Source organism: Lontra canadensis, unplaced genomic scaffold, assembly GCF_010015895.1.
Source record: "Lontra canadensis isolate GAN:19392208 unplaced genomic scaffold, GSC_riverotter_1.0 scaffold1128, whole genome shotgun sequence".
Taxonomy (NCBI): domain Eukaryota; kingdom Metazoa; phylum Chordata; class Mammalia; order Carnivora; family Mustelidae; genus Lontra; species Lontra canadensis.
The window spans coordinates 1-13,258 of NW_022632112.1; the positions used below are offsets into that span (position 1 = coordinate 1).

At 40.7% G+C, this 13,258-nt stretch overlaps 1 protein-coding gene across 1 annotated transcript; it reads left to right on the top strand.

Moving 5' to 3' along the window:
- The first annotated feature begins 8,023 nt into the window (after positions 1 to 8,023).
- On the top strand, positions 8,024 to 13,049 carry LOC116863418 (bone morphogenetic protein 15-like). Its single transcript, XM_032850871.1, has 2 exons — positions 8,024 to 8,369; positions 12,190 to 13,049. Exons 1-2 carry the CDS (start codon positions 8,045 to 8,047, stop codon positions 13,047 to 13,049), a joined length of 1,185 nt encoding a protein of 394 aa, XP_032706762.1. The 5' UTR covers positions 8,024 to 8,044.
- Positions 13,050 to 13,258: the final 209 nt, after the last annotated feature.

Genomic DNA, 13,258 nt, shown 5'->3' on the forward strand with positions numbered 1-13,258 from the left:
AGTCAATTATCATATGGTTTCACTTATTTGTGGAGCATAACAAATAGCATGGAGGACAAGGGGAGATGGAGAGGAGAAGGAAGTTGAGGGAAATTGGAAGGGGAGGTGAACCCTGAGAGACTATGGACTCTGAAAAACAATCTGAGGGTTTTGAAGGGGCAGGGGGTGGGAGGTGGGGGGAACCAGGTGGTGGGTATTGGAGAGGGCACAGATTGCATAGAGCACTGGGTGTGGTGCAAAAACAATGAATACTGTTATGCTGAAAATAAATTTTAAAAAATTTAAAAAAAAACTTAAAAAAAAGATGAATACCCAACTTTTGCATCAACATGGATGGGACTTGAGGAGATTATGCTGAGTGAAATAAGTCAAGCAGAGAAAGTCAATTATCATGGTTTCACTTACTTGTGGAAAATGAAGAATAACATGGAGGACTTTAGGAGAAGGAAAAGGAAACTGAATTAGGGGAAATCAGAGGGGGAGATGAACCATGAGAGACTATGAACTCTGAGAAACAAACTGAGAGTTTCAGTGGGGAGGGAGGTGGGAGGATAGGTGAGCCTGGTGGTGGGTATTAAGGAAGGCATGTATGAAGCACTGGGTGTTGTACATAAACAATGAATCTTGGAACACTGCATCAAAAACTAATGATGTATTTTATGGTGATTAACATAGCACAATAAAAAAAATTAAAATGGGCTGACATGAATAAACATTTTTCCAAAGAAGTCATATAGATGGCCAATAGACACATGAAAAGATGCTCAACATCACTCATCATAAGAGAAATGCAAATCAAAACTACAATGAGATATCACTTCACACTGGTTAGAATGGCTAAAATTAACAACACAGGAAACAGCAAGTATAGGCAAGGATGTGGAGAAAGGGGAACCCTCTTACACTGTTGGTTGGAATGCAAACTGGTGTAGTCATCTGGAAAACAGTATTATGGGGTTTCCTCAAAAAGTTAAAAATAGAACTACCCTATGATCCAACAATTGTACTACTATGTATTTACCCAAAGAACACAAAAATACTAATTCAAAAGTATACATGCACCTCATTGTTTATAGCAGCATTTCCAATAATTGCTTTAGCATCACATTTTGATAGTACAAGTGATTCCTAGGACCAGAGGGAGGTCAGTCAGAGAATGGTCACTGATTTACTGGTGACATAGTGCTGTGTCCATAAATGACTGAAAACTCCCAATGGCTACACCAGCTAATGCTATCTCTGAGGCCAAAAAGATTTTCAGAGTATATTGCGCTTAGCTGTTGTTTAGTTCTTGTTTGTGAACCTGGTTAAAAGGTAACATAATATTCTGGTTGCCTAGAAGTGATATGGTTTATAACCAATGAAAAGAGTTAAAGTTCTGTACACCTTATGCTAAGGTTTAGAAGGTTATACTTCAGATTACTGTCCACAGAGATTCTCTCTTAGACATTCCCTGCAGGCCAAAGATCATAGGACCACCACTGGGAGATCTTGTAGAGATCATTAAGATAGAAGCTTCCCTATCCCTGCACCAAAAACCAAGTTCTGGAGACCCGGAGTAGGAAGCCAAGCCTTAAGGTATGGTAGATGGTAAGTAGTCTCCTCAAAGGTAGATAAAAGCCCTGGACTTGGAGTCAGGAGGTTTGAATGCAAATCTGCCTTTCATTATAGCTATGAGATCCAGGTTGAATCATTTAACTGCTCTGAACATCAGTTTCTCTTTCTGTAAAACAGAAAGTTGTAATTAATGAAATAACACATGCATAAAGGATCCAGTAGAGACTCACGATGTAAGGCTTGTATCTGAATGTGTTCCTTGTAACTACTTCCTAACTCTCCCTACATATACCATGGTTAGGGAGGACACTGTTCCTTGGGTCCTGCTTTAAGGAATCTTTCAAGTTGCCTTCAATCCATCCTTCTAAAAATTTTCGGGGCAATATTTGAAAAATTCTGAACTGATCCTGAAATGTCATATCTTCTTTTCTCCACCTACAAAAATCCTACTCATAACTCAGGACCTAATTGAAATCATTCTCATTGCAAATCATTAAATGCTCTCTAGATACAATCTAGGGACTCAGGGAACTTCCTCAAGGAAGTGATATTTGGGCTGCGATATGAAGGTTGAGTGGGAGTACCCCAGGGAATGAGGGGGAGAAAGCATTCTGAACAAAGGAGACAGTATATATAAAGGCCTTGAAGCAGAGATAGCGTGGTCTGTTGGAAACACTGAAAGATAACCAGAAAGCCAGTGTGGCTAAAGCACAGAGAAAGCCAAAACCCTTACAAATAGGGCAGTCTCAAATAGCTGTGCAGTTAATGTTCTACACAAAGTGCCTTGTTAACCGAGCTAAAATCCAGCCCATGCTCTGCTTGCTAAACCATAGAGCTGTGTCCATCCAGAAACTATCTTTTTATGATTTGTGAATTCTTGTTTTAAATGTCAGAAAGATGCAGAAAAGGTAGCAGCAGTCCCTACAAGACCATGAATGTTCTGGCTCCTACCTATCATACCAACCTTACCTGGAATTATTTCCCTCATTCTCTCTCAGTGTTCTGGCTTAACAGTTCTTCTGCACCATCAGGACCTTTGCGCATGTTTTCCTTGATATATTGGGTTCCACTATCAAACACTCATACACAATGCTTGGTACACTGTTGAGGTTTGATGAGTTTGTTTTAGTGTATGGTCCATGACCCAAGGCTGATTTGGCTGCCTTTGAGTTTCGGTCTGAATGAATTACAGTTGAGTTTGAACTTCCCTGGTCTTCAGGCTAGGGAGGGTGGTGCAATTCCATTTGCAAGTGGTGTGAGCAGTGACTCTTGGTACCCATGCATGGGAAAGCAGGTCCTTCCTTTTTCTGGGGCTTCTGGCATCTTTAGGGGTGGAGAGAGTCACAAGGACTTCTTAACATAGGTAATTGTGATTTTTTGTTTTTTCAAAAAGAGTTGAAAGCACAGGAACAAGTTGTTTAAGACTTTCTTCTACCACCAAACTCAGGTTAGCCTTCTCTTAGGACACATTACAATACCCAACCAGAGCCTGCCCATCAGCCTAGATTTCTACAAGAATGATAAACACCTATTAGAATGATTTGTTCTATAAACACTGATTGAGCACCTATAATAATGAATAAAAAAAGCATGATCCTTGACTTCACAGAGCTTATATTTTGGCATCATATTCAGGAATATCTGTAGGATTACCTTATAGGGGAACTGAATCTTCTTAAGGAGCTAACTACTCATTGGCAGCTTCAATAGAAAACTTACAAGATACAGACAGGGGCTTTGAGGTCAGCCTGACTTGGGTGCAAGTCAGTAGATTCCACCATCTGAGAGTTGTTTAACCTTACGCAAGTTTCTTTTTCTGATCTTCAATTTCTTTACCCATAAATGGGAATGATAATACTTAACTCATAGAGCTAATATGAAGATAAAATGAGACATAATATGTAAAAGGTTATAGTCTAGTGCCAAATTCATGAATATTTGTGTAAAATACATCATATTCCCTGTTTCATGGAAAATGATTTTTTAAATAAAACAGATCTAGAGGGCGCCTGGGTGGCTCAGTGGGTTAAAGCCTCTGCCTTCGGCTCAGGTTATGATCCCAGGGTTCTGGGATCGAGTCCCGCATCGGGCTCTCTGCTTAGCAGGGATCCTGCTTCCCTCTCTCTCTCTCTCTCTCTGCCTGCCTCTCTGCCTACTTGTGATCTCTGTCAACTAAATAAATAAAATATTAAAAAAAAAAAACACCAGATCTCGAAAAAGGGGCCAGTTTTCAAGGACTCAGAATAGTAATCAGAGGAAATGTTTCTTATCTTTTATGTCCCTATCAGGGTTGTTATCTTCTTGAGATAGAAACTATCTGTTTTATATCGCTACCCCCAACCAATCTCAGTGCCTAGCATAGTGCCTGAGACTGCTAAGGATAGGACTTGTTTTATTCATTTCTGTATTCTCAGGGTCTTGCATAGTGTCTAGAACATAGTATGCTTATCACATGTATTAAATCCCTTAATCCTCACAACAGTTCTCTAAAGCAGTGCTATTATCCTTATTAGTAAATGAGGAAAACTGAGGCACAGAGAGATTAAGTCAGTTGTCCAAAATTACCAAGCTAATTAAGTGCTAGAGCTTGAATGTGAACTCAGGCAGTCTGGTTATAGTCCTGTACCCTTGACACCTAACACAATCACATGTTAGCTATTTGTTGAATAAATACAATTGCAAGAAAATGTGAATTAATAATCATGTAAAAGGTGTCCATTATACATGTATACCTTATAACAATAGACATGCTCCCCCAAATTGAATGAAAATCGATTCTTTTTAAAATTTCATGCATTTTACCAGTATGCCAGCACATTAATGTTTGAGAAGTTAACCCTTACTGTGCATTAGGGGTTCCTGCTGCTCAAAACAACTTGTGGGAACCCATTTTGCTATGTCAAGAACCTCTTTTGTCATGTCAGTAATCACTTCACAAACTGTCCTATTTATAAACAGTGTTTTCACATATTGGCTTCCTGCTAAAGCAGGAAGGGCCGGTAAATATCCTTTAGAAGATCCTATTCCAATCACCTGCAACCCCCCCTCTTCACCCCACTCCACCGCTCCAACCATAAGACTAGAAAGACTGTTGGTGCCCTCTTCTGGGCATTTGGGGCAGTAGCATACATTGGGCACAGCGGGGGTGGGGGAGGCATTTCCAAGAAATAATCATGTCAAGTTCTTTCAATTCTGCTGGTAAGAATAGAGTTGATTTTTGGATCTTTTTCTGAAATAAGAAATTGAATCTTTTTCGGAAAATAGGAAAGCTGACTTATTCAAACAGGCAAGTCTCCCGAAGCTCTGGTGGATAGAGAAATGGAATAAAAATTCAGCTGAACTTTAGAAGGATGCTGAGAAGACATTTCCTTTGGTCAGGAACACTTTACATATACTTCAAAATCATAGGCTATTATGATAAATTTACCATTTATTTAAGATTATCTATGTGCTAGATACTTTCTATACATTGTCTCATTTAAATCTCACTACAATCCTAGAAGGTAAAGAGTATCTCCAATTTACAGTTAAGAAAGCTGAAATTTAGAGAGGTTAAGCAATGGACAAAAATGGCAGAACCAGAAATTCGAACACAAGTCATGTTCTTTTCAGTGTAATATGTTGTCTCCTTTTATTTCTTTTGGCCCTGTATCTATATTTCACTACTAAGAGATGTCAGAAAAATGTTCTTGACAGATGTAATCCCAATGCAATACCACTGAAACATTAAAGAAAATTGTGCCCCAAACCCTTACATGGACCCTTTTCCAGTTGTCCTGACAACTTGTTTTATTTAGATATGTTGGAAGGTAGGAGGTTTAAAGTTGTAACAGACAGAGGTCAAGAGCCAAAGGGAATGTTTGGGAAGCAGAGAAGGGGGTAAGAGAGAAAGGAGGAGTTGTATGGACATGGAGAACAGAGAGGCTTTTTGACTTCCTCTCTATTGGCCATAAAGCCAAAACTAGCGCATCAGGGTGAACCTAGCTTTCTGGAAAGAAAAACTTGCATCAAATGTACAATAATTGACCTCTGTCTAATACTTTGTGCCAGGCACTATTTTAAGTGCCTTACATGTATTAACTCATTTACTCCTCAAAAAAAAAAAAACTTATGAGGCAAATCTTATCATTAATCGCATTTTACATATTTGAAAATTGAACCAAAGAAGTGGCTATGATCTCATGAGGAAACTGAGACACAGAGTTGAATACTTTGCCCAAGGTCAAGTTAATAAGTGGTGGAATTTAAACTTAGGATACTGGCTCCAGAGCCATGTTCTTATCCATCATTATATATTACCCCTCTCAATATGTTGTAAGGATAAGCATTATTTTAGGAAATGTTTACTTTGGGTATATATGAGTGTGTGAGTGTGTGCACTAATATTTGTGTTAGGTTGCAATATAAAATATATTTATTTCTGTGAGTCACAGACAAAAATGTCTAAAACCTACTGCTCTAGCAATAGTATTGCTGAATTATATATCTTCAGCCTCACTAGGATAATGCTAAATTACTCTCTAAAACAATTTTACCAAATCAGATTTCCACCAGCAGTGTGAGAGTAACCTGTGTTCTATATCCTCACCTGAACTTAATAGTGTCAGGCTTTTAATATGCTGCCAATCCAAACGGTGTGAAATCATATCTTATGTGGTTTTAAATTGTATCTTTCTGATTTCTATTACATATTTTAATATATTTTAAGTATTCAGATTTTTCCCTTTAAGAACCATCTGTTTATATCTTTTACTTGTATATTATTGCATGCAATACAAATGTATACAATACAACATACAACAACAGCTCTTTGAAGGAGCCAGCAGTACAGATGAAGAAACTCAGGCTGGCAGAAACCTTGCTTAAGGTCACTCAGCTAATGGGTTATTGAGTTGGCATTTGAGTCCAGACCCAGGGGACCTGTTTAGCCTATGGCTTTTGTTTTATAATACATGCCAGGGACCAAGCCATGCTCGTAAAAACAGAAGAAGGGAACAAATAAGATCAAGCATATAACAATATGCCTTGTGTCTAATTAGGTTTTGTGTAATTAACGTAGCTTATTTCTTTGTGTCTTTACGAAAACTTGTGAGATATAACATGTTATCCTCATTTTACAGGTAAGGAGACTGAGGTTCAGAGAAAGGAAAGATTTGCATTGGAGAGGTTAAATTATAGCTAAGAAGAGGCAGAATCACAATTCAAACACAGGTCTGTGTGATTCCAAAGTCCATGCAGGTTACACAATAGTGGTGCCTGTCCATAGATATTCTTGGTATGAGGTAAAGGCCTCCCACAAATCACGTCTGCCTCATTTCCTAGAGCCATGTTTTGACCTCCTGCTTCACCTTCTTCTTAGAGCCCCAATGAATTGCTTCTATTTGGAGATGGCCAGGACCACACCTACTTTTTTTGTTTCTTTTTTTGCAGAATCCTGGTCTGGGGCAGCCTTAACTAACTGGCCCAGCCCACTGCCTCCCATTAACCAGTCAAATGAGATGAGTTCCCAGCCAACTTCCACAGATTCATCTTCTACTGCCTCCAGACTTCTCTGAGAAAGCCCACTCAGGATCTCAACACCTTCCATGGTAAAACAGAAATTCTTAATCAGAACTGTCAAACTTGACTGCACATTAAAACCACCTGCAGAAGTTAAAAAAAAAGCCTTGATGCCCTAGTAAAAGCCCAGACCTGTTACATCAGAATCTCTGAGGACAATTCCCAGGCATCCATAATAGTTAAAGCTCCCCAGATGATTATAATGTATAGCCTAGATTGAGAACCACTGTTAAAGCATCTTCTTCAAGTTCCAGTAGCCATACTCACAGTGGTTTCCACATTTTAGTGTTCATGGGAACTTCTTGGAGTATTTGTTACGATTCAGATTTGTGGACCTCACCTCTAGAAAGTCCATGTTTTGGTTTGGACCCAAGAGTGCATTCTTAACAATCACCCCAGATATTTTCACTGCAAGTCAATAGCAGATCACATTTTGGGAAATGCTGCATTAAGGGAAGGGCTACATGGAAGTGGGATGGAAGTAAAAGGTCTCTGGCCCTTTAAGGACTAATTAAGAAACTACCTTTAAAGCTATGGAGCACAGCAAGCAAGGGCTGCTTTTTCTCATCCTAGTGGATAAGGTAAGGGAGCAGGTCCTGGAATGGACCCCTCCTTTAAGGTTACCTCAGCATCCGAGTAAGTGTTATCTTGTTCCTAATCCTGAAGAGCAAGAAGGATATGCTGTGTTGCTCCACCTGTTGTTTCCATTTGTTTTGACGTGAAGAGGCCAAGTTAAGAGACCTCCTTTTGTCCAGAATATTCTCCCAGAGGAATTGATATAGGGCTTGCCTGCTTGCCTTTTATTTTTCCTTGCCTCATCTTTTGTGGTTGTGGAGCCATATGCAGTTACCTATGTGAAAGGAAAGGCTCGGAGTGACACCCTTTGGGTTTGGGCTGGAGCATCTTGCTGAACACCACACCTTTCAAGATGGTCCTCCTCAGCATCCTTAGAATTTTTCTTTGGGGACTGTTGCTTTTTATGGAACACAGGGTCCAAATGGCAAAGGTAGGGCAGCCCTCTATTGCCTTCATGGCCGATGCCCCTTCCTTGCCCCTGATTTGGGAGCTGCTAGAAGAAGCTCCTGGCCAGCAGCAGAGGAAGCCCCAGGTCCTAGGGCACCCTTTGCGGTACATGCTGGAGTTGTACCAGCGTTCAGCTGATGCACGTGGGCACCCTAGGGAGAACCGCACCATTGGGGCCACCATGGTGAGGCTGGTGAGACCCTTGGCCAATGTAGCAAGGCCTCTCAGAGGTGAGTTATCATACCACACTGCCCTGTCGGGAAGAGAAGTGGGGAAAAAGAGTGTAGAGAAAAGGAACCTGTGAGTTATTGTCAGGCTTCATTACCTAGTGGGTGAGTTGTTTTCTCAGGCTTGGATTTCAAATGATGGAAAAGTTGGAAGAAGATGGCTCCAAGCCTATTTCCCTTTAGCATCCCAATTTGAGAACAGATTACCTTGGGACCTACCTGAGGAATCTCTCCCAGGCCTCAGGAAACCTGAATGATGTGTCAGCTCCTGTCTTTCTAAGAAAGTCTTATTGCTTGTTATGTCACTGAAAACTATAATTGAGAAACAATCCTATGCATTCTCATGGAGGGGGCTCTTTATGTGTGGTTGTATTCTTATAAGGCAAAGAGCACAGGATACTGAATTGGGGAAATTTGCAAGAATAGACAGAAATTAATATCAGAAGTTCTGTATACCTGGTTAGGTGAACATCTGCTATTGTATATAATCCTTAAGGATGACGACTACCATTAGCTGTCATGGAGAAATTAGCCTAATTTTTAAAGATAAAACTAAAGCACAGAAGTCAAAAAAACTTGCAACATTCACATAGACAGTGGGTGGCAGAGATAGGATTAGAGAGATTAAGTCTGCCTGATTCTGAAGTTTCCATAACTTCCCAAGTGTTTAGATATAGTATGTTGATATCCTTGTATACCAAGCAGTTTTTCTGTTGTCCATATTGCTAGTTTGGGTTTTTGGTACTAAAGGTATTTTAGAATTTTCTTTGTTCCCATCGTGCTTGATTTTAAAAATGTCTTCCTTAGATACTGATTCAGAAAACCAGTAGGCTTCTGAAGTACAGGGCTTTCTAGGGAATGCAGAAAGTCCTCAACTTCAAGGAAATCTTGGGAACCCGGTGAGATTAATTTTGGGTATTTGCTAGTTTATACTCCCTCTCTTAAATGAAACAACCAATATTCCCCTAGCTAACCTTTATGTGAGTTTACCATGTGCCAGGCATTGGGCAGCAAAATACTTCACAAACATCTTCCTTAATCCTCACCACTAGCATAGGAGGTAGGTACTATTAACATAATCATTTTGTAGGTGAAGAAATTGAGGCTCAGAGTAACTTACTCAATCTAACACAGCTAGTAATTGGTAGAGCTGGGTGTCAAACCCAGGTTTTCAGGCTCTAGAGCCAGTGCTCTTAATCATCCTGCTGTGCTGACTCAACAGATTTTAATTGCGCACCAGGCACAGTGTTTGGGTTAGGTCTGAAATGGCAAATAATGGTTCCCCTGACCTCTAGAAGCTCCCATTAAGGTATAATGGACAGATAGGTAATCACATAATGGTGTTAGAGCATGACCAATGCTTTGACATTTGACAAGGATAAGCAGTAGGGCTCCCAGGACATGAAAGGAGAAATAGGTCACTGTTTAAAGCCAGCGAAGGGAAGCAGGGAGACAATGAAAGACTTCACTGAAGAGCTAATATTTGAGCTGGACCCTGAGGAAGGAGTAAGGAGACTATGTGTAGAGGCAGAGACAGGCATTCTGACTGAGGAAAGGGAAAATAGCTTGGGGTTGGTGGAGAGTCACTCAACAAATATTTAACACCTACTGAAAGCTAGGCACTGTTTTAGATGCTGGCATACAGATATGATCAAGACAGGCATGGTTTTCATGGATGAGATAGATAAGTAAAAGCAGATAATTGCGAATTGTGGTAAGTGCTATCAAAGAATGAAATTGATTTTGATAGAGAATAACGGATCCTTCCTTTACGTGGGATTGTCAGAGAATGCGTCTTTGAAGAGGTGATGTTTGAGTTGAGACCTATAAGATAAGTAACTAGGCATGAGAAGAGTAGAGAGAAGCCTGATTTAGGCAGAGGGAACTATGCACGTCTGTGTGATTCCAAAGTCTTCCTAGACTTCTCATTGGCCTAGAGGGTGGAAACAAGCTTGTCTGACTTGAAGATTGGCAGGAAGATCAGTATGGCTGAAGTGTATTAAGCATTGTGAGAGTGGCAGGAAATGAGGCTGATGAGAGGCAGAGACTTACAGGCCATTGTAAGGAATCTGGATTTCATTCTGAGTGCAGTAGAAAGCTGTGCATTATTTGCACAGTTTGTAGAGATGATATGGGGCTAGAAAGGAGGATGCCTAGAATTAGGTCACTGTCTTGGTCTGACTGTTGAACATACTGGCATCTAGGGCTCTGGAAAGGATCCAGAAATGGATGACAAGAGTACAGGGACAGATCTCTCCATTAGGAGATGACCCAGCTGAATTGAACTTGCCTGGAGAGCTATGCCAGGTTCAATCACACAGGATGTGTGAGTCAGCCATTTCCCTGAAAAATTCTGAGCAGACCCTTCCTGGCTCTGATCCTTAGCCACTCCACCCTGCTTCAGGAAATATGTGATGTCAAGGTCTGAAAGGAAAGGGCAGTTCCTCACCAGACAGTCTGCTAGAGGTTGGGTTGGGCTCTTGCTCAGGCAGGGTGGGGCAGGTGTATGGGTGGGCCTCTTGGAAAGAAGATTATAGGATGGGAGTGTAGAGTAACTTGAGAAAGCAAATACAAGTTTGGCTTGGGCTCTGTGTGAATGATGTCCAGTGACCCAAACTTGAGGGTGTATTTAGCATAAGCTGAATCTGAGCTATGAAAAAATATCCTGATGCCTCAAGATATTAAAGCACTTCTACATTGACCAGTTCAGGCCTACTGAAAAATCCAGGCTTGTGTATTCAGTGAAGGAGGAAGGTTAGGTAAATAATATGTAAATTAACATGCAAATGTTTAGCGGTAAGATGTTTGAAGATAAAAGCAGCCATTTTCTTGCAATGCCTGTTTTTGGTTATCTTTGCTCTGGACCTTTTTTCCAGGAGAGGGTGCAGAAATTCAGAGCACTGTGGGCCCAGCTTTCCAACCTTTTGGCCACTGGGTGTCAGCATTACAGTCTGGATTAAAACACTTAATCACCAAGAGGCTTTCAGCTTCTGGTAGAATTCTTAGCAAACAAAATATTTATCTGAACAAGGCCTTGTTCAAAATGATATTTAGGGGCCTGGTGGTACAATGAATGTACATGAATAATCATTTCCAGTAAGAAATGAACAAGGAGAGACTGAGAGTTAAGGGGGAAATGGTTTAAGAAGGAACAGCTGCTCAAGAAGCAATTCTTAATGTAGAAGGTGGAAATGGCAAAACAGCTGCCCCCACTAGGGAAAAATAGACAAAATTATTTTGTGGCATCATGGTCCCAGATTTGAAGTGATGGCAGGCCATAGATAGTCCCCAATATTGGGCTGTTACCTCAAAGTTTCATCTGTATAATGATATGACAGGAGAACTAATTCTTAGTTCATGCATGTCTCAACAATTCTCTTAATTGATCACTTTTAATAGTCAACTAATACTGATCTTCCATACACACAAAATAATTCCATATTTGGGTTTTTTTCTCTCTCATCCTCTGTTGTGAGTGATCTAAAAATAGAACACAATATCTTTTTAAGGGAAACCTACTTGGGCTCAAATCTTGATTCTACCATATACTGGCTTTGTATGTACTCTGGCATAACTTCTCTGAGCCTCAATTTCTTTGTCTGCAAAATGGTGATAATTACTATCTCATAAGGCTACTTCAGATTAAAGGGCTAATGCTTTAAAACATCTAATAGTAAATGCTTGACATATGATAGTGATTATTATGGTCTTGCTTTATTTTAAGGGCCGCTTACAGCTATTAGTTTGTATTGAGCAGAGTTGTGAGGGAGATTCAGGCTCCAGGTAAGAAGCTAATCCTCTGCTCTTGTCCCCTCCTGTGCAGGCCCCTGGCATAAAAAGACCCTGGATTTTCCTTTGAGACCAAACCGAGTAGCATACCAACTAGTCAGAGCCATTGTGGTTTACCGCCATGAACTCCATCGAGCTCATTTCCATCTCTTCTGCCACATGCAACCCTGGCTCCAGAAAAGCCAAACCAATCACTTTCCTTCTTCAGGAAGAGGTTTCTCAAAGCCTTCATTTCTGTCCAAAGCTTGGACTGAAGTGGATATCACACAACATGTTCACCAAAGGCTCTGGAATCCCAAAGGACGCAGGGTTCTACGACTCCGCTTCATGTGCCAGCATCAAAAAGGTAGTGAGAGTCTTGAACTTCAGTGGCATGGAACTTCATCCTTGGACACTGCCTTTTTGTTACTCTATTTCAATGACACTCATGGAAGTCTTCAGAAGACCAAACTTCACCCCAGAGGCCTGGAGAAATTCATGGGAAGGGACTCTTCTCTTCTCTTGCGGAGGGCCCGCCAAGCAGACAGTATCATATCTGGGGTCCCTGGCCTCTCTGGGGAACAGGATAGGCCTCAAAGTAAAAAGTGTTCCCTCCAACCTTTCCAGGTTAGCTTCCGCCAGCTGGGCTGGGATCACTGGATTATTGCTCCCCACCTATATACCCCAAACTACTGTAAAGGATCCTGCCCTCGAGTACTATACTATGGTCTCAATTCCCCCAATCATGCCATCATCCAGAATCTTGTCAATGAGCTGGTGGACCAGAGTGTCCCTCAGCCCTCCTGTATTCCTAATAAGTATGTTCCCATTAGCATCCTTTTGGTTGAGGCAAATGGGAGTATCTTGTACAAAGAGTATGAGGATATGGTTGCCCAGTCCTGTACATGCAGGTGATAGCAAAAGTAAATCTAGCTCAGGTGTTCTGAGAAATTGGAAGAGTGTTTAACATAACAAAACAAATATCAGTGTTAAAGCTGCAAGTGTTCTACCTGTGGTCATCTACCAATTCTTTGGGTTCCATTCCTTGCCCTAAGTGTTACTTAAGTCTCTTCTCCCCATGTATGAGGTCCTCACTTTATACAAACAGTTCTGATACCAAACAT